This window comes from Oncorhynchus kisutch, linkage group LG6, assembly GCF_002021735.2.
Source record: "Oncorhynchus kisutch isolate 150728-3 linkage group LG6, Okis_V2, whole genome shotgun sequence".
Lineage (NCBI taxonomy): Eukaryota > Metazoa > Chordata > Actinopteri > Salmoniformes > Salmonidae > Oncorhynchus > Oncorhynchus kisutch.
This window is the reverse complement of record NC_034179.2, coordinates 84,933,522-84,953,988: the sequence shown is the minus strand read 5'-3', so window position 1 is coordinate 84,953,988 and position 20,467 is coordinate 84,933,522. Positions and strand designations below refer to the sequence as shown.

The following is a 20,467-nucleotide window of genomic DNA, read 5'->3' as shown; positions in this document are numbered from 1 at the left end:
AAGGCATAAATAATGCTGTGACACTACTGAACCTGTGAGGTCCTCCTAAGTAACACAACAACGACTGTTATTGGGGTGGCAGGGTAGCCTAGTGGTTAGAGCGTTGGTCTAGTAACCGGAAGGTTGCAAGTTCAAACCCCCGAGCTGACAAGGTTCATATCTGTCCTTCTGCCCCTGAACAGGCAGTTAACCCACTGTTCCTTGGCCGTCATTGAAAATAAGAATTTGTTCTTAACTGACTTGCCTAGTTAAATAAAGGTAAAATAAATTAAAATCTGTCTACAGACATGAACAAGTTAACATCCATAAGAGGAACCAACCAACTCATAGTAATGTTAACCCTTTGGCTCTCACAGGCTGTAAAGAAATAATGGTATAATTTGCCACTGCCATGTGGCGTGTAACATCTTCTTGGTACCTAATAACAACTCAGCTGCCAAACAGCTGCCATAACTGGTGTAGCAGTGCCAATGACACATTGTATAGTTGACAGACAGACGTACAGAACCTGCTACAAAAAATGACAGAGCTCCCTTTCCTCCCCTTCCCCCTCACCCCCCCCCCCCCCCCCCCTCTCCCCAACCCCCTTTCCCTGTCTCCTCACCTGGAGGTTCAGAGCACACCTATACCTCCACTTCCTGGGGGGCGGGCCCTTTTTACTCACCCACCTTCCCCCGATTGTCTCTTTCCAACAGAGGCTGCTGCGGATGGACCTCCCGGTCGCCGACGACAACTCAGTCCACTTCAACTCCACCCTGATGGCCCTGATCCGCACGGCGCTGGACATCAAGATCGCCAAGGGTACGGAAGGTTTGGAACCCCTCTTTCCTGCTTGCCTTTTTCACCATCTCCTCCCCCTGTTTCTTGTCTTCCCTAGAACAGAGCAGGGCAGTCTGCTACTGTAAGGTGGTTGTGTATCGTGTGTACCGTGCTGTCCCTGACACCTACATGGGTCCCTCTGCTTCTCCCACGGTGTCCTAAGTACAGCTCTTTTTCTATAGAGTTTGTATGGTTCTTATTAACCAATAGAATGTAATGTGTACTACCAGCCATACTGTCAGTGTAATAGGGTTTCAAATAGGCTACAGTTCTCTTTTTGTAGAGTTCTTATGTGAAATAACAATCATAGTTTCAATGTAATTGAGTCTCACTTTATTTGGTTGGCCCAATTAAAGTGAAGATGGCCAGACATTTAATCCCCATGTCTCTGTGTTACATGGCTCATCCACACTATATATTTAAACTGGGAGACAAAGCTCACCTCTATAAACAAACACATTCTCTTGTGTCTGTGTGCTTGTGTGTGTTTTCATGTCTGTGCGTCAATTCTTACACCTCTATGGCTCTGCTGTGTATTTGTATTGATGTGAATGTGTGTGTTTATGTGTGTGTGTTGCTATTATATGTGTGTGTATACACTGGTGCGTGTATGTGTGTGCCTGCTTGTGTGCGTGTGCCTGCTTGTGTGTGTGTGTGTGTTATTGCGTGTGTGTAGGAGGTGTGGACAAACACCAGATGGATGCAGAGCTGAGGAAAGAGATGATGGCGATTTGGCCCAATCTCTCCCAGAAGACCCTGGACCTCTTAGTCACGCCACATAAGTGTAAGTTGCAGTGTGTTTGGACTGCAACGCGATGCCAGTGTCTGTCTACTTCTTCATGCCACCCGAGGACAGCTTCTCTCAACCAGTCTCCTTCACTGCTGCACCCTCTGATACAGCAGGCACAGCCCCCTACACACACACACACACACACACACTTATTATGTACACATAGACACATACCAACACACGCACACAGGATCCCATGATTACCACCAGTCCAATCCTCGAAGACGACACACCTACAGTGCCTTGCAAAAGTATTCGGCCCCCTTGAACTTTGTGACCTTTTGCCACATTTCAGGCTTCAAACATAAAGATATAAAACTGTATTTTTTTGTGAAGAATCAACAACTAGTGGGACACAATCATGAAGTGGAACGACATTTATTGGATATTTCAAACTGTTTTAACAAATCAAAAACTGAAAAATTCAGCCCCTTTATTTCAGTGCAGCAAACTCTCTCCAGAAGTTCAGTGAGGATCTCTGTTTGCCACAAGCCACCTGGGAGACACACCAAACATGTGGAAGAAGGTGCTCTGGTCAGATGAAACCAAAATTGAACTTTTTGGCAACAATGCAAAATGTTATGTTTGGTGTAAAAGCAACACAGCTCATCACCCTGAACACACCATCCCCACTGTCAAACATGGTGGTGGCAGCATCATGGTTTGGGCCTGCTTTTCTTCAGCAGGGACAGGGAAGATGGTTAAAATTGATGGGAAGATGGATGGAGCCAAATACAGGACCATTCTGGAAGAAAACCTGATGGAGTCTGCAAAAGACCTGAGACTGGGACGGAGATTTGTCTTCCAACAAGACAATGATCCAAAACATAAAGCAAAATCTACAATGGAATGGTTCAAAAATAAACATATCCAGGTGTTAGAATGGCCAAGTCAAAGTCCAGACCTGAATCCAATCGAGAATCTGTGGAAAGAACTGAAAACTGCTGTTCACAAATGCTCTCCATCCAACCTCACTGAGCTCGAGCTGTTTTGCAAGGAGGAATGGGGAAAAAATTCTGTCTCTCGATGTGCAAAACTGATAGAGACATACCCCAAGCGACTTACAGCTGTAATCGCAGCAAAAGGTGGCGCTACAAAGTATTAACTTAAGGGGGCTGAATAATTTTGCACGCCCAATTTTTCAGTTTTTGATTTGTTAAAAAAGTTTGAAATATCAAATAAATGTCGTTCCACTTCATGATTGTGTCCCACTTGTTGATTCTTCACAAAAAAATACAGTTTTATATCTTTATGTTTGAAGCCTGAAATGTGGCAAAAGGTCGCAAAGTTCAAGGCACTGTAGTTTGGGATCTCCATCTCCAGCCTCCATACACCTCCACCAGCCATAGCCCCATTTCCCTACAGCAGGCCATGTACCCCATCCCCCAGCCCCAGTCCCCACACACCCATATAGACCTCTTTTCTTGCACCCATATCACACCTCCACCCAACCTAACAACTGTACACAGCAGGCCTCATCCTAAAGTCCCAATGCAATACTTCCAACAGCCCATTCCACTGATTCCAGGCCTGTTCTGTAGGCCCAACATCACGCCTCCACCGGATCCAATACCAGCAGGCTGTCTGCCCAGCTCTGTGCCTGAGATCAGGGGGTGCCCCTCTATAGACCAACTCTCTATAGTAGTCTTTTCACTCCAGGGGTTTAGTTTATACAGTACTGCTGTAGGTCAGAACACTCCAGGGGTTTAGTTCATACAGTACTACTATAGGTCAGAACACTCTAGGGGTTTAGTTCATACAGTACTACTGTAGGTCAGAACACTCTAGGGGTTTAGTTCATACAGTACTACTGTAGGTCAGAACACTCTAGGGGTTTAGTTCATACAGTACTACTATAGGTCAGAACACTCTAGGGGTTTAGTTCATACAGTACTACTGTAGGTCAGAACACTCCAGGGGTTTAGTTCATAGAGTACTACTATAGGTCAGAACACTCTAGGGGTTTAGTTCATACAGTACTACTATAGGTCAGAACACTCTAGGGGTTTAGTTCATACAGTACTACTGTAGGTCAGAACACTCCAGGGGTTTAGTTCATACAGTACTACTATAGGTCAGAACACTCTAGGGGTTTAGTTCATACAGTACTACTGTAGGTCAGAACACTCCAGGGGTTTAGTTCATAGAGTACTACTATAGGTCAGAACACTCCAGGGGTTTAGTTCATAGAGTACTACTGTAGGTCAGAACACTCCAGGGGTTTAGTTCATAGAGTACTACTGTAGGTCAGGGGTTTAGTTCATACAGTACTACAGTAGGTCAGAACACTCCAGGGGTTTAGTTCATACAGTACTACTGTAGGTCAGAACACTCCAGGGGTTTAGTTCATACAGTACTACTGTAGGTCAGAACACTCCAGGGGTTTAGTTCATACAGTACTACTGTACGTCAGAACACTCCAGGGGTTTAGTTCATACAGTACAATTTAGCATGCTGGTGAACGGTGTACAGAAATGGCCAATAGCATAAAGCTGGTGAACGCTGTACAGAAATGGCCAATAGCATAATGCTGGTAAACGGTGTACAGAAATGGCCAATAGCATAATGCTGGTAAACGGTGTACAGAAATGGCCAATAGCATAATGCTGGTAAACGGTGTACAGAAATGGCCAATAGCATAATGCTGGTAAACGGTGTACAGAAATGGCCAATAGCATAATGCTGGTAAACGGTGTACAGAAATGGCCAATAGCACAATGCTGGTGAACGGTGTACAGAAATGGCCAATAGCACAATGCTGGTGAACACACTTTTTTGAACTGGACTTTAGGCCCTTTTATTGTGAAGATGTGATCTGCTGTAGAAACCTGGAAATGACTCTCTTTCAAAGACTGTTATCGCACTGTTTTTCTTTTCTGAAGCTCTGTTTTCTTTATGTGTTTGGAGATAACAAAGTACAAGGTCCAAATTGAACTTAGTACAACATGTCCACCTTCTATTGAGAAGTAGAGGGGGAACCATCGGTCCTGCCTCAGAATGCCAAAACAGCATCAAAACAGCCCCAGCAGTTCTGTTGGTACTGTCCAGTCCTCTACCAGGTCCCCCATCTACACAATGAAGTGGTCTTGAGTCTTGTCTTCTGATTGAAGACCACCAGTCAGTAGAAAAATAGATATGTCTAGAAAAGATGTAAAGAAAGAAAGACTACAGTTAACCAGAGAAAGAGAAAATGTGACACATGATCATTTTTTAGTCCGAGTCTGTTTGTGAAAAGACTATCAGCTCTGTGTTCGTGTATATGTGTGTATTTGTCTGTGTGAGTGTGTGTCTCTCTCTCTGCGTGCGTGCCTCGTCCCCTCTACTCCCATCCCTCTCGCTCAGGGTCCCATACGTAGTGGTCTAATCGTGCAGGGTAACTTGTCCCTCTCTCAGCAGCAACAGACCTGACGGTGGGGAAGATCTACGCTGCCATGATGATCATGGAGTACTACAGGCAGAGCAAGGCCAAGCGCTCTCAGGCGCGGCTAGAGGCGGAGCAGGTACAACTACTGTCCCTAGGAACCATCCCCAAACCTTCAGACCACGCAGACTGACTGAGGGCAGAGTCAGACTGACTAGAAATACTGCTGTGCCGCTAGTACAGGGGTCAAAGCGGAGCTGTGACAACCCATAACCACGCCCACCCACAGTCTTACTATAGCATTTACTTTCTACGTTATTGTAAGGTCACTTGTTATCATTGACCTCACCTGGCTAAAGGTTAGAGGTCAAAGGTTAGAGGACCATTGCCATTGGGTTTACCCACTCTTGTCTTGCCTTTCTGTGTTCTTCCATCCTCCCTTCCTTCCTAACTCTCTCTGCAGTTAGTCGGTATAAAACTCTGTGAGGCCCTCTGGTGGACAAAGTCACTGGTCCATGTTATATTAAATTTTTACATTATATTATATTATTGCTAAAGCATCTGTACAGAAAACCAGCAGATTATATTTCAAGCACAATTATATAATTCTGAATCACAATTATTTCTAAAGAAGAGGCACTTTTCTTGCTATAGAGAACCCTCTCGATCATCTTTGAATTGGTTTGGGCTGGGTGTCTTTGTCACAGCTCCGGATGGCGAAGACTGTACGACGTTAATGTACATTCCTCACCTAAGCCTGTTCCTCTTTATCCTCTCTTTCCCTGGCTGTGAATCCACTGCTGGTGATGATGATGATGATGATGATGCTTGTCTTCCCAAGCCTTTTAGCCACACCCTGGCCTTGGACTGTTGCCCTACACCCTGGACTGTAGCATTACACTGTAGCCCCCTATTCCCTGTTGACAGAGAGAATGCATATACAACCAATACAATGGATCTTGTGTTTATGTAGTCATATGTGAAGCCACTGACGATAAAACATTCAAATCTATTTGTAACAGTTACAGAAACATTTTAAGTGTAAAGTAAAAGATGACGTTTTAAATTACGGAGATGGTTTTATTTTGTTTTATTTGTATTTCTCACGCACACACATACACGGTTTCCTACAGACAGAGTCCTACTCCTCCTCTCCTCCTGCTCCTCCTCTCTCACTGCACTCTAAGCATGCCACTTTCCCTGCTCTGCTATGGCCTCCTGCTACCACTCTCTATACACAACTTTCAGCCGTGTCAATTCCTCATGACTTCATTTCTGCCATCTGGCATTCCTTCCTTGTAGGATAGCACAAGGAAGAGGTTGGCCTTGAAGGGATAGTCTCTAAATTCAAAGTTTAAACAGTGATCCTCTTTTTCTCTGACACATGATGTGAAGGGCGTGAGAGAGGCAGGATATTGAAAGATCTAGGAGTTAGTTGAGAGAGTCTGGCTCTGTCTGAGCTTTAAAAACTGACCTCAAACCTGCCTTAGCCATGTGTATAGATCTACGTACATGCTTTTTGAAGAGTTGGTTGGATGGGACCTACAGTATGAGTCAGGGGATAGTTTGATTGGATAAGTCACAGGAACGCCTCAGGAACATGATGGAGCTATCTAAGGAGGATACCATCTAAACAACTGTAGAAACCACCCTCTATCACCTGTCAAACTACAATGGAAGACTCATAAGACAAGCTGAGAAGACTCCAGAGTTGGTCGCCCAATACTTAGTCAAGTCATTGAACATTTGGCCATGTCATATCCTTGGTCTTCATTCACAACCACAACCATACCACCCAGCTGGTCCTCGTGCTTTTACTCTAATGCTCCCAAGGTGTAGTTACCCGTGACCATGTCATATCCTTGGTCTTCATTCACAACCACAACCATACCACCCAGCTGGTCCTCGTGCTTTTACTCTAATGCTCCCAAGGTGTACTTACCCGTGACCACAAACATGTACAGAGCACAAACACTCACACACTGGAGTTTCTTGGGCAACGAATGTTATCAAACTTTTCAGACTCTTCAGCATGCTCACATGACATGTCACAGCCCGATGACGATAATTGATGGTGTCACTGCAACATCCTCATCCAATCGTCGCCCATCCTGCTCTCCAGCCAATGTCTGCTCTGCCACCCTTTACCCCTACACATCCTCTCCCCTGTACCCCTCTCTACACCTCCTCTTACTGAGCTGCCCCTCACTCCCCTCCCCCTTGCACCCCCACCTCTCTTCCCCTCCTTCCCAACCCTCACCCTTGCTGCTACTTGCTTACAGAAGGACAGGAGCAGAGGAGTGGACTTCCCTCCCCCTTGCACCATCTCAGATAGTATTATTACCATAGTGTTAGATAAGGAGAGACCTAGTGAAGGGTAGCATCCATCCCAGTGATGAGCGTTTCTTCCCTGCATGATTCCAGGTAGAGCTTGTTGCCATAGATAAGCATGTGCATCATGATGTGAGACTAGGGGTGGGACCTGGAGAATGGGAATACCCTTGCTTCGAACGGTTCAGGTTCAGACAAGAACTGTTCCAAGTGTTTAGAAATGACGATTGGACAAATATTGTTTGGAAAAATATTTGTGTGCTATTTCCTTGTATGACCTGGAACCTTCGTGATCCATCCACTTTAAACTTGACCCTCCATGGCTTGTGAAATCCTTAAACCAAAACAGCTACTTACCATTGATAATCCGTTCCAGCTAGCAAGTATATACTGGCCCAGGAGTGGCCCACTGCCGGCATGGTTTATGGCCCACAGCTGGAAACCAAATGCGGCCCAACAACATTTTCCCAGATATCTTACGGACATAAAAGTAGCAGTTGGTCAGTTTTAAGTGGATGTGTAATAACTGAATGACACTATGTGGTTATTTTCACCTACACTAAGAAAAACAGGTGCTATCCAGAACCTAAAAGAGTTCTTAAGCTGTCCCCATAGGAGAACCATTTGATGAACCCTTTTTGGTTCCAGATGTAACCCTTTTGGTTCCAGGTAGAACCCCTTTGGGTTCTATGTAAACCCCTTCTACAAAGGGTTCTGCCTGGAACCAAAAATGGTTTTCCTATGGGGACATCCAAAGAACCCTTTGGAACCCTTTTTTCCAACAGGTCTACTCCCAGTCCTCGTCTTCCTCCCTCTTTTTCATCCTTCCTCTATCCCTCTTTGTGTCCCCTTTTTCTCTCGATATTCACTCACATGGACTTCTACCTCTATTCTTTCCTTTTCTCATCCTCTCCTCCTGTCTTCCTGGGTTGTGTATTGAATGGCACCCTTTTGATGTTATAGTGCACTTCTTTTGAATCAAAGCCTAGGTGAAAATCAGAAATAGTGTGTCATTTGAGATGTGTTCCTATGAGCAACATGCACATTGTCTGATCAGATAAAAAATACTGTAGACAAAGACCTTAATTAATGCCAGACAAATCCAGACCTCTTTGTAGCATCCAACGGAACACTTCCAAATCCATAGCTAGGTACCTTATACTGTAGGTCATATACAGTGGCTATGGCTCTGGTTAATGCCCTTCATTCATGGTGACCTGGAAGTAGATAATTCATTGGCATGAGCCTTCCATTCTCACATTTACAGCAGGACTCCAACTCCCCTCCCAGAATGCGCTCTGGCTCAGCCCCTGCTGACTGAAACCCTCCCTCCTCCCTGGATGCTGTGACCTGCTCTGAACTCACATTCTTCTCCACCTTCCCCATTTCCTGTATGTCTACCTTAAAGCCGGCGGCCATGTTGTATCTCACACAGAATCGAACGACATTACTGTTTCAGCGCGTGGAGCCGCCCTCCCCCATCCAGGATGGGCCTCTCTGCCTCCCTCCTACCCAACCGGCAGACCCCGTCAACAGCCTGTGAGTAGACCCCTGTCCACCTCCCCCCTCCAACTCTCTCTCTGGGTCTCTCTCTCTGTCCTCTCCCTCTCTCTCTGTTTTCTCTCTCCCTCTTTCTCTGCAGCCAGAGGGAGGATGGGTAGTGGCTCCACAGGTGGAGTGTCATCCACGAGAAGGAGGAGTAGGACGACACGCTGGGCGGACACGCCTCACGTGTAGAGGACCTGTGTGTGTATGTGTGTGTGTAGTGTGTTCAGAAAGGCTGGTGTATGGGTTTGTGGGGATGAGTGCATTCAGATAGCCTCATACAAGCGCTGAATGCAAGGGTCTGATGAAGGTGATGTATATGGAGCCTGGTTTGTGTGTATGCATGCGTGTGTCCGTGTTTGCCTATCCGTGTGTATATATGTCCCGGGTCTGACTGTGTGTGTGTGTTGTAGACCGGTGGACGGATGGGGCGTGAGTGTGTGTGTGCAAGGGGTCTGTCTGACTGTCTGTGTGTTGTAGACCGGTGGAGGGGGGGGTTCCAGAGAGCCAGTCGTGGGTGACAGTGCGGGCTCAGGAGATGTCCCAGAGAGTAGGCAGCTGGAGTCCTGAGGGACAGCACTCTGAGGATGGCCTGGACAGCAGGCATAACTCGCAGGTAACACATACACACAGGTGCGCGCACACACACACACACACACACACACACACACACATACACACACACCAGCCTCAAGAAGAATCCCTGGACAACAGACATAACTCAGAAGTGTATATACACGCACATGCATACGCACAAATACAGATCAATACAGTACGTGCATGTAACATGTACAGTATGTCATTGCACACAAGAACACACTAATAAATGGTTCCCAGTAAACATGAAATAGTGATTTTCTTTCATGCTATTCATGTTTCATGTTGTCTGAACATCCACATCATTTCATTGGACTGGTTCATATAGAGCTCGTGTCCTGGTGCTCTTTCCTTACAGGATATTTAGGGTCATCATTGTTGAATCAACTCGTACACAGAGTCACTGCTGGCTCTGTTTTATTCCTGCCTATTGTCCAATTCCATATGGTCCCTACAGCTCCTCTCCCCTATAGGCACTTAGACAGATCTGAAAGGTGTATAGGTGTAAGCAATACAGCACATTCATCTAATGGCTTTAAGTCATTACTATCCTTTCAGATCTACATGAAGGGCCCAGGAGTTAGAGTTAGAGTTATTGGGAAAATGTGAACATGATGGTTTCCCTATAACCTGCCCTGATCGGCTATGCCTGCTTAAACCCTCCCACCATTCACATCCCATACCCATCTATCCTCCTCAGCCCCCAGGCCCACAACCTCCAAGCCCTCATCCCCCAAGCCCTCATCCCCCAAGCCCTCAGCCCCCAAACCCTCATCCCCCAAGCCCTAAATAACATAATATTATCTAAATCTAAATCCGTCTGTTTTTGTTGTTGTATTGGCTGCGTCTCAATCCACCGGATACGCCATGTCGGCCTTCTGCATTTGCGGTGGAAAGTGGCAGAACTACAGCACTGTTTGTCAGACCAGGAGACATCCCGAAAACCGGTCTTCTCACGAAAACGTCTATAGCGTCCAAATGATGGTGTTCTCCGTTTTGCTTTACGACACCCACAAGTGTCACTGGACTTGTCTGAAAGTAACCCAGTACCGGTTTAAAAAAGGAATTGAAGTATGCTATATATATACAAAAGTATGTGAACACCTCTTCAAATTAGTGGATTCGGCTGTTTCAGCCAAACCCGTTGCTGACAGGTGTATAAAATCAAGCACACAGCCATGCAATCTCCATAGACAAACATTGGCAGTAGAATGGCCTTACTGAAGAGCTCAGTGACACTGAGGTCAGTGAAGAGCTCAGTGTCACAGTGGCTTTCAACGTGGCACCGTCATAGGATGCCACCTTTCAAACAAGTCAGTTCGTCAGATTTCTTCCCTGCTAGAGCTGCTCTGGTCAACTGTAAGTGCTGTTATTGTGAAGTGGCAATGTCTAGGAGCAACAATGGCTCAGCCGCAAAGTGGTAGGCCACACAAGCTCACAGAACGGGACCGCCGAGTGCTGACGCGTGTAGCGCGTAAAACTCGTCCGTCCTCGGTTGCATCAAGTTCCAAACGGCTTCTGGAAGCAACGTCAGCACAAGAACTGTTCATTTTTTTGTTATTGTTATTTTTGATTTGTTTTAGGGTGTAGATCAGCTTTAATATTCCAGATAGATTGTAGCTTCCATCAACGTAATTTTATGCATCAGTTCCAATCCCCCATATGTTTTTGGGTAAATATAAATATATATATATATATATATATACTGTATATATATAGTGCCCATCAAAGGTTCGGTTTGGACACACCTACTCATTCAAGGGTTTTTCTTTATTTTTACTATACATCAAAACTATGAAATAGCACATATGGAATAATGTAGTAACCAGAAAAGTGTTTAACCAATCAAAATACGTTTTATATTATTTAAAGTAGCCATCACATGCCTTGATGGCAGCTTTGCACACCCTTGGCATTCTCTCAACCAGCTTCATGAGGAATGATTTTCCAACAGTCTTGAAGGAGTTCCCACATATGCTGAGCACTTGTTGGCTGCTTTTCTTTTACTCTGCGGTCCAACCCATCCCAAACCATCTCAATTGGGTTGAGGTCGGGTGATTGTGGAGGCCAGGTCATCTGATGAAACACTCCATCACTCTCATTATTGGTCAAATAGCCCTTACACAGCCTGGAGGTGTGTTTTGGGACATTGTCATGTTGAAAAACAAATGATAGTGCCACTAAGCGCAAACCAGATGGGAGAGCATATCGCTGCAGAATGCTGTGGTAGCCATGCTGGTTAAGTGTGCCTTGAATTCTAAATAAATCACAGACAGTGTCACCAGCAAAGCAACCCCACAACATCACACCTCCTCCTCCATGCTTCACGGAGGGAACCACACATGCAAAGATCATCTGTTCACCTACTCTGTGTCTCACAAAGACCAAAAATCTCCAATTTGGACTCATCAGACCAAAGTACAGATTTCCACCGCTGTAATGTCCATTGCTCGTGTTTCTTGGCCCAAGCAAGTCTCTACTTCTTATTGGTGTCCTTTAGTAGTGGTATCTTTGCAGCAATTCGACCCTGAAGATCTGATTCACACAGTCTCCTCTGAACAGTTGATGTTGAGATATGTGTCTTACTTGAACTTTGTGAAGCATTTATTTGGGTTGCAATTTCTGAGAATGGTAACTCTAATGAAATGTTCCTCTGCAGCAGAGGTAACTCTGGGTTTCCATTCCTGTGGAGATCCTCATGAGAGCCAGTTTCATTATAGCGCTTGATGGTTTTTGCGACTGCACTTGAAGAAACTTTCAACGTTCTTGACATTTTCTTAATTGGCTTCATGTCTTAAAGTAATGATGGACTGTCGTTTCTCTTTACTTATTAGAGCTGTTCTTGCCATAATATGGACTTGGTCTTTTACCAAATAGGGCTATCTTCTTTATACCATCCCTACTTTGTCACAACACAACTGATTTGCTCAAATACATTAAGAAAGGAAATAAATTCCACAAATTTACTTTTAACAAGGCACACCTGTTAACCTTATATGAAATGCATTCCAGATGGCTACCTCATGAAGCTGGTTGAGAGAATGCCAAAAGTGTGCAAAGCTGTCACCAAGGCAAAGGGTGGCTACTTTACAGTATCTCAAATATATTTTGATTTGTTTAACACTTTTTTGGGCTACTACATGATTCCATATGTGTTATTGCATAGTTTTGATGTCTTCACTATTATTCTACAATGTAGAACATAGTAAAAATGAAGAAAAAACTTGGAATGAGTAGGTGTGTCCGAACTTTGTACTGGTACTGTATATATTTGTTTATATATACCTAAATCAAAAAGCTAAATGATCCATGGTATGACCATCTTAAAACAATTCCATGTGTTAGCTTAGACTTTTAGAGTTTAAATTTGAACTTAAATGGGGTAGGGGTGTCCCAGGGATACCGGATAGCACGGGCCAAGCCTTCAGCCCCCAAACATTCAGCCCCCAAGCCCTCTATCCCCAAGCCCCCTGCACCGAAGCCCCCTGCACCGAAGTTCCCTGTACCGAAGCTCCCTGTACCAAAGCCCCCTGTACTGAAGCCCCCTGCACCGAAGCCCCCTATACCAAAGCCCCCCGTACTGAAGCCCCCTGTACCGAAGCCCCCTGCACCGAAGCCCCCTGCACCGAAGCCCCCTACATCGAATCCCACTGCATCGAAGCCACCTGCACCGAAGGCCCTTGCACCGAAGCCCCCTGCACCGAATCTCACTGCATCGAAGCCACCTGCACCAAAGGCCCTTGCACCGAAGCCCCCTGCACCGAATCTCACTGCATCGAAGCCACCTGCACCGAAGCCCTTTGCACCGAAGCCCCCTGTACCGAAGCCACCTGCACCGAAGCCCCTTGCACCGAAGCCCCCTGCACCCAATCCCACTGCATCGAAGCCACCTGCACCGAAGCCACCAGCACCGAAGCCCCCTGCACCGAAGCCCCCCGTACCGAAGCCCCTTGCACCGAAGCACCCTGCACCGAAGCCCCCTGCACCGAAGCCCCCCGTACCGAAGCCCATTGCACCGAAGCACCCTGCACCGAAGCCCCCTGCACCGAAGCCCCATGCCTCAGCCTCAGCAGTTCCTGCTCTTGATCCAAGTCCTAGCTCCTAGACCACAGCCCTAGCCCCTCGCACTAGATCTAAACCTAGTCTTAAACCTTCCCCCGTCCCCATTTCCCAGGCTCAAACCTCAGTCTCTCCCACACTACACGACATGCTACTGTACACCACAGGAAGCTGCTGAGGGGAAGATGGCTCATAACAATAGCTGGAACGGAGCAAATGGAATGTCATCAAACACATGGAAACCATGGAAACCATGTGTTTGATGTATTTGATACTATTCCATTAATTCCAATCCAACCATTAACACGAGCCCGTCCTCCCCAATTAAGGTCCCACCAACCTCCTGTGCTGTGCACACTACATTCACTCACACTCATGTGGGATAAAGGATGACAAACACACCATTGTCCCCGTCATATTCCTTCATCACAGTCACGCCTGCTCTCACTCTATTTTGCAGACGGTAGAGATGAGAGAGATGGGGCGTGACGGTTACTCGGATACCGAGCACTTTCAGCCAATGGAAGGCCACGGAAGGGCCGCTTCCATGCCACGCCTTCCAGGCGACAACCAAGTGAGCACCCCTCATTTCCTCTCCTCCCTCCCTCTCTCACTCCCTCTAGCTTTCCATCTCCTTGACTCAATCTCCACGATAAGCTACATGACTCGAGACACACAAAGACTAGAGACAGACTATTTATAATCCAACACAGTGCATAACAAAATACTATAAAACATTGCTGAAAATGGACACATGACACTTTCAAGCATATTTGTTTTTATAAATGCATGGTATTTGACGTGATATCATGCATTTTGACGATAGCTCCCCTTTCTATGCTGTTGAAATATCGCCCATAGGATGTTTGCCAGACAGACTTACAGGTAAGTCTTACAGACTACCGTACCAAACACCCCAACACCCCACTCTTCCTCCCCTCTCCTCTTCTCCTCCTCTACACTCATCCCCTACTGCATGGAGGTGTGTTACTGTGGTTGTCCCTTCTCATCCAGTACCAAGTCATCTCTGCTATATTGTCACACACACACTCTTTGTTTAAGGTAGTCCATCGTATCCGATGATGACTTCCACTACTGCTTGTGGGTTCACTGATGACTGTATAATCTGATGCGGGATGCACACTGTTGCCACAGACAGAGCACACAAAGGCCTGTCCTGTTGAGGCCGGTGAAGTCATGGTCTACGTTCAGTCCTTTTTTCCTCGGTCAACTGCACTCCAGGGCAGAGGCCACGCCAGGTGGAGCGTTCCGCAGCTGTCTGGAGGGAGGCAGAGTTTACCCCACACTTCTTTAGTGATGTCTTCAGTTGGGTCCTTTAGACACTTTCTCTGCCCACCTGAAGAGCGACGGCCCAGTTGTAGCTGTCCGTACAGCGTACTTCGCGGCAGGCGGTCCTCTGGCGTCCGGATGGCATCGCCGAGCCATCTAAGCTGGTGGTGTGTGATGGACGCTTCAATACTCATGCAGCTGGTTTTCTGTAGGATCTCTGAGTGCGGAACAAGGTCCTGCCAGGTCACTTTCAGAGTGCGTTGAAGGCCTTCCAGTTGTTTTAAGTGTCGGCTGTAGACTGTACATGTTTCACATCCATAAAGGAGTGTAGATACACACACTGCCGTAGACTGCAACTTTGGTGTGGAGGTGCAGGTTGCTGTTGTCAAAAACCTTCTTCCTTAGCAGTCCAAAAGATGACCATGTCTGTTTGACCTGATTCTGGATATCCTGGTCGAGGAGATGCTTCCAAGATATAAAAAATGTGATACAATGGGAAGTGAGGAGTCTGAGATGGAGAATGGAGGTGTTTCAGGCGGAGGATCAGATGACCACTGACATAGGACCTCTGTTCTTGGGATGTTAAGAGACAGCCCCATTAGGCTGTATGCTCTCACAGCTGCTCTGAGTGTGGCTTGTAGAGCTTCTGGGGTATGTGCCACAAGAGCGCAATCATCCGCAAACTGGAGCTCAAGTACTTGTTAAGCTTTGATCTTTATGGCAGCTTGGTGCTTCCTAATGTTGAAGAATTTTCCATCCAATCTGAAGTCCAGGGTCACCCCACTCTCTGTTTCCATGTCCTTGTGCAGGACTGCTGTGACACAGGAAGAAGACATTGAATAGGACCGGCGCAAGCACACACCCTTGCCTCACACCAGTACCAATTCTAAAAGGGTTCAGACTCCTGACGGCTAATTCTTACTCTGGCCACCATCTCCTCATGGATCTGCCGCAGGACGTTCACACATTTCCCAGTGCAGCCATACTGCAGGAGGACCTTCCAAAGGAGTTCACGGTGTACTGTGTCAAAGGCTTTGCAGAGATCCAGAAAGGCCATGAACAGGTCTTGTGTCTGTTCACTGAACTTTTCCTGCAGTTGGTGTGCACTGAAGATCATGTCCACCATGCTTCTGTTCTTTCTGAAGCTGCACTGGGACTCCGGTAGCAGATCTTCAGTGATGGTGTCGATGATTCTGTGGTGGAAGACCTTCACCAGGACTTCGACAGCAACTGGAAGGAATGATATGTCCCTGCTGTTTCCGCAGATGGATTTGCCCCACTTTGATCAGGATGTGCTCTTGTCTCCATATCTCAGAGAGGAACAGGCAAACTGCTCTGGTACAGAGAGAGCCCCCCAGTTTTAGGATCTCAGCAGGGATGGAGTCAGATCCAGGAGTTTAGATATTCTTCAGTGACCTGGTGGTGGTGCAGACTTCAGAAAAGGTGGATGGGAGATCAAGGCTCTGGATGGTGGGCAGTGTTCGGAGCTCCTCCAGGTCTGAGTAGTCAACTGGGCTGGTTTAAGAGGGCTTCACCTCTGGACTATCGTAGTTTGGTCCTTTATGAGAGTGGACCCATCTGCACTTCTTAGGGGACAGAGAAAGCAACTTCTTGGGTTGTCTTCGGGGCATCATACAACTTGTGCATGTTTTATCTGTCCCCACCAGATTGATTTTCTTGTGCTTTGGAGATCCACCACTCATTTTGTCATAGAGTACTCTGTGCCTACTTCCGCTGCCACACACACACACACACACACACACACACACACACACACACACACACACACACACACACACACACACGCACACACACACACACACACACACACACACACACACACACACACACACACACACACACACACACACACACACACACACACACACACACACACACACACACACACACACAGACCAGCACACATGTACTGTACATTCTTCTGCCCTCATAACTACCACTGCTGTCAGTTCTTATCTTCTATCTAAATCATTCTTTCTTTCCCTCTTCTCTAATGGTTTTGCTATTAAGGTGACTTGAAATATGGAGTTTTGTTTCAACCAGGTTTGAATTTGAAATCATGCCCAACTACCAATGATCTAGTGTCATTTTGGGGTCAATATTTCTTTGAGAAGGTATTGATCAGGTGGTCTAGTTGTGTACTGTCATGCTCAAACTAAAAAAGATATAGTAAATAGGATACTGCTATCTTGAAACAAATGCTGCTGCTATGTGTGTATGTGTGACTATGTCCTGATGTCCTGACTGTGTGTGTGTGTGTGTGTGTGTGTGTGTGTGTGTGTGTGTGTGTGTGTGTGTGTGTGTGTGTGTGTGTGTGTGTGTGTGTGTGTGTGTGTGTGTGTGTGTCGTCCAGTCTTCTTTCGTACTCTTGTGTGTCGTAAGTTGTGCCTTTACACTATACTTCACTGTACTGTTGTTTTTGCCCTAGTAGCATGGTGTGTTGATGGGTGTTGTTGCTATGGTGACTGTGGTGTAGATGGTAGTGTTGTTGCCATGGTGACCCTGTCTATAACACTGTCTCTGGCCCTCCAGTGTCTGTGCGCTACTGTGGTAAGTGTTGTTTCTCCCCTCACCGCTGCTTTTGTGTCTAACCGGGTTCTCTCTCTCTCTCTCTCTCTCTCTCTCTCTCTCTCTCTCTCTCTCTCTCTCTCTCTCTCCTCTTCTCTCCTCCCTCTCACCTCCCTTTCTTTTCGGGTTATCCCCACCCATATTTATCCCCCTCTCCATTTCTCCCTCGCTCTCTGCCCATGCCTCCCCCGTTATCTGATTTTCACCCCCTCCCCCTACCTTCTTCACCTCTCCCTTCACTCTTTATTTGCGTATCCATCCCTCTCTACTTCCCTGTCCCTCTGTCCTCTTCTGTGTGTCTGTGTGTGCCCTACCTGTGCTGTATCCATGGCTGTGGTGTGTGTGTGTGTCTTCTCTGTGCTCACACAGCAGCGAAGGAAAGGGAGGCAGCGTGGAAATAACCTCAGTGTATGTACCCTGTCTTCCCCATCTCTCCCCCTTTTTTTCTCTCTCACTCACTGATTCACTCACTCACGATAACCATTTCTCTCTTTCTCTGTCTGTCTCCATCTCTGCCTCTCTCTCCTCATGTCATCTAACATGCTTGTGAATTTCTAAGTCAGTTAAACACAAGGTTCTTAGCTGATTCAACTGGATTTCATAAGTTCAGGCAATTCTGAACTTTTTTTGTCAACACAACAGTTATGTTGCTTCAGTTGATTTGACTTCATGGTTGTGAATTTCTAAGTTGAGTTCACACATAGTGCATAGCCGATTCAACTTGATTTCAGAAGTTTAAAAAAATTGCAACTCAACAAATGTTGTTGACTTGGCTATATACAATGAGTCATTTTGACTGAATCTCAATATGTTTTTGTACAGTGTATGTCTCCCCCTCTCCCTCACCTCTCTCTCTCTCTCTGTCATCTCTCTGAGTTTATCCATGTATGTGTATCTGGTGTCTTTCCTCACGTTTCTCTCTTTTCTCAAACAAAAGGTTTTGTTCTCCCCTCCTATTTGTCTTTGACTACCCTGTTTGTTGACACATAAGACTGACTGATTGCAGGGTAGGAGCTTCAAGCTCTGATTCTTCCACTAACCAATTTCAATTCAGTTCGAATCGAATGTGTTTTATGGCATGATTACTCAAATGCTAAAACCCAAATGGACCCCTATCCTCTGATGTAGATCTTATTTGAAAAATGTGGTTACTGTATGTACACTGAGTATACAACAAATGAGGTGGGAGAATGTTTGGTGGGAGAATGTTTGTTTATTTTATTCATGCCAGCAAAGCCACTACACAACACAACACTAAACAACACATGAATTGCGCTATAACGGTGCCAAACGGTGCCGGCAAACTGTCAGGGCCTACATAAAGCTGTCCCAACAACAGAGTTTTCTTTTCAGCACCATGGAGTGAATCCTTACTACTGCTACACCTGGCTATCAGTGGAGCCTTGTCTAGCAGCGAAACAGTTCATTCAGCCTCATTTACTGCCATTTAAAAAACAGAACTGACATGGCTGACTTGCTTACTGGTAATTGAGAGGTACAAACTATGGCATTTTTTTATTTTACCTTTATTTAACCAGGCAAGTCAGATAAGAACAAATTCTTATTTTCAATGATGGCCTAGGAACAGTGTTCAGGGGCAGAATGACAGATTTGCACCTTGTCAGCTTGAACTTGCAAACTTCCAGTTACTAGTCCAATGCTCTAACCACTAGGCTACCCTGCCGCATAAGGGAACAATGAGAGGCAATCCGTAATTTTGATTACGACATTAATGAGCGAGCTAAGTCGGCGTAGCCAATATAACTATTTGTTCAGCGACAGAAATGTACACCGACAGAATTCAGAACAAGGGCCGTTACATTATTTTCCCTGTACACCAAGTCAGAACCGTAGGAAAAATAGAGGGGGCATATAAGCCTAGTTAAATAAAGGTTAAATAAAATAATAAACAAATAAATAAGCAGACAATTATGATGACATTTCTCTAAAACAGGCTATAGGCTAAATGTGCACCACCAAGTCAGAACAGTAGACTAAGTTATGAGAGGAAAAGGGACAAAATTATTAAAGTGAGGCACATGGGCTACTAACAGCTTACTACACAACATACACTTAGTATTACTTTATTAGCTACAGTATACATATCTCCCTGTCATATTACATAATTTATGCAGCAGCATACAATACATTTTTGGACTCACCGTTCTGCTGTGCTCACTTGAACAGGAAGGTGGCTCGGCGGGTCCTTCTTGTGGGCAAATTTTGTCATGAAACATTGTCATCAAAGTCTGGCTTTCTCTGGATTTATGGTGCTTTCAAGACAACTGGGATTTGGCAAAAACAAGGCAGAATCATGACGTCAGTGATCTTCAGGTCTGAGCTCTAGAAAGAGGCCTGAGTTCCCGACTTGGAATTCCGAGTTGGATGACCGTTCAAAACGTATTTTCCCAGTCAGAGCTTCTTTTTTTCCAGAGTTCCCAGTTGTCTTGAACTCACTGAAATCTGACATTTCAGGGTTCCGAGTTTCCAGTTGTTTTGAACACGGCAGAAGTCATGCTGGACTGACAACATGGCCAATGTATTCAACCTTTTCTGGCCCATGGTGTTGTGTGTGAATGTTTATCCTTTTAAGCTTGGAAAAGAGACCCTTAAACCCAGACTTGGCCCACACACCCTTTCCACCGAATAGCAGGCAGGGGAAGCAAAATAGTAATTGGTTTGCAACGTTTATAGTTAGCCACTGATTCCTTCCAAACCAATCATTGTTGAATTTGCGATTTCCAACTTGTTTTGTAATGTTTATGGCTGATGAGCACCGATACGTTTTATCTATAATTTCCCTTCATATGACAAAGATCGAAAAGGATTTGCCTGTAGATTGTCGACGTGATTCATGATGATGACTTGATCAGTCCAATCAACGTTACGGTAGATATAACGTGATTTGACGTCATTTTATCTGTGGCCAATGACCTTGAGGCCTCTTGGATGGGCACTTCTAATGTAAATCTATGGCAGCACCCAAGGCGGCCTGAACTTTCTAGCTCTTCCTGTAGATTTTGCGGTGACGTAGTGTCCCCATGAGTGACAGAACACTGAGCCAATCACGGCGCAACCCCACCCCA

The 20,467-nt window shown here is 45.8% G+C and overlaps 1 protein-coding gene across 1 annotated transcript in view; it reads left to right on the top strand.

The window, feature by feature from the left end:
- LOC109887500 (voltage-dependent P/Q-type calcium channel subunit alpha-1A) overlaps window positions 1-20,467 on the top strand; it is a 167,363-nt gene that overhangs the window by 134,686 nt on the left and 12,210 nt on the right. Inside the window, 7 exon segments of the mRNA XM_031828066.1 lie at window positions 696-801; window positions 1,496-1,603; window positions 5,006-5,109; window positions 8,737-8,840; window positions 9,327-9,462; window positions 13,963-14,076; window positions 17,754-17,789. Of these exon segments, the coding sequence (XP_031683926.1) occupies window positions 696-801; window positions 1,496-1,603; window positions 5,006-5,109; window positions 8,737-8,840; window positions 9,327-9,462; window positions 13,963-14,076; window positions 17,754-17,789 (708 nt within the window).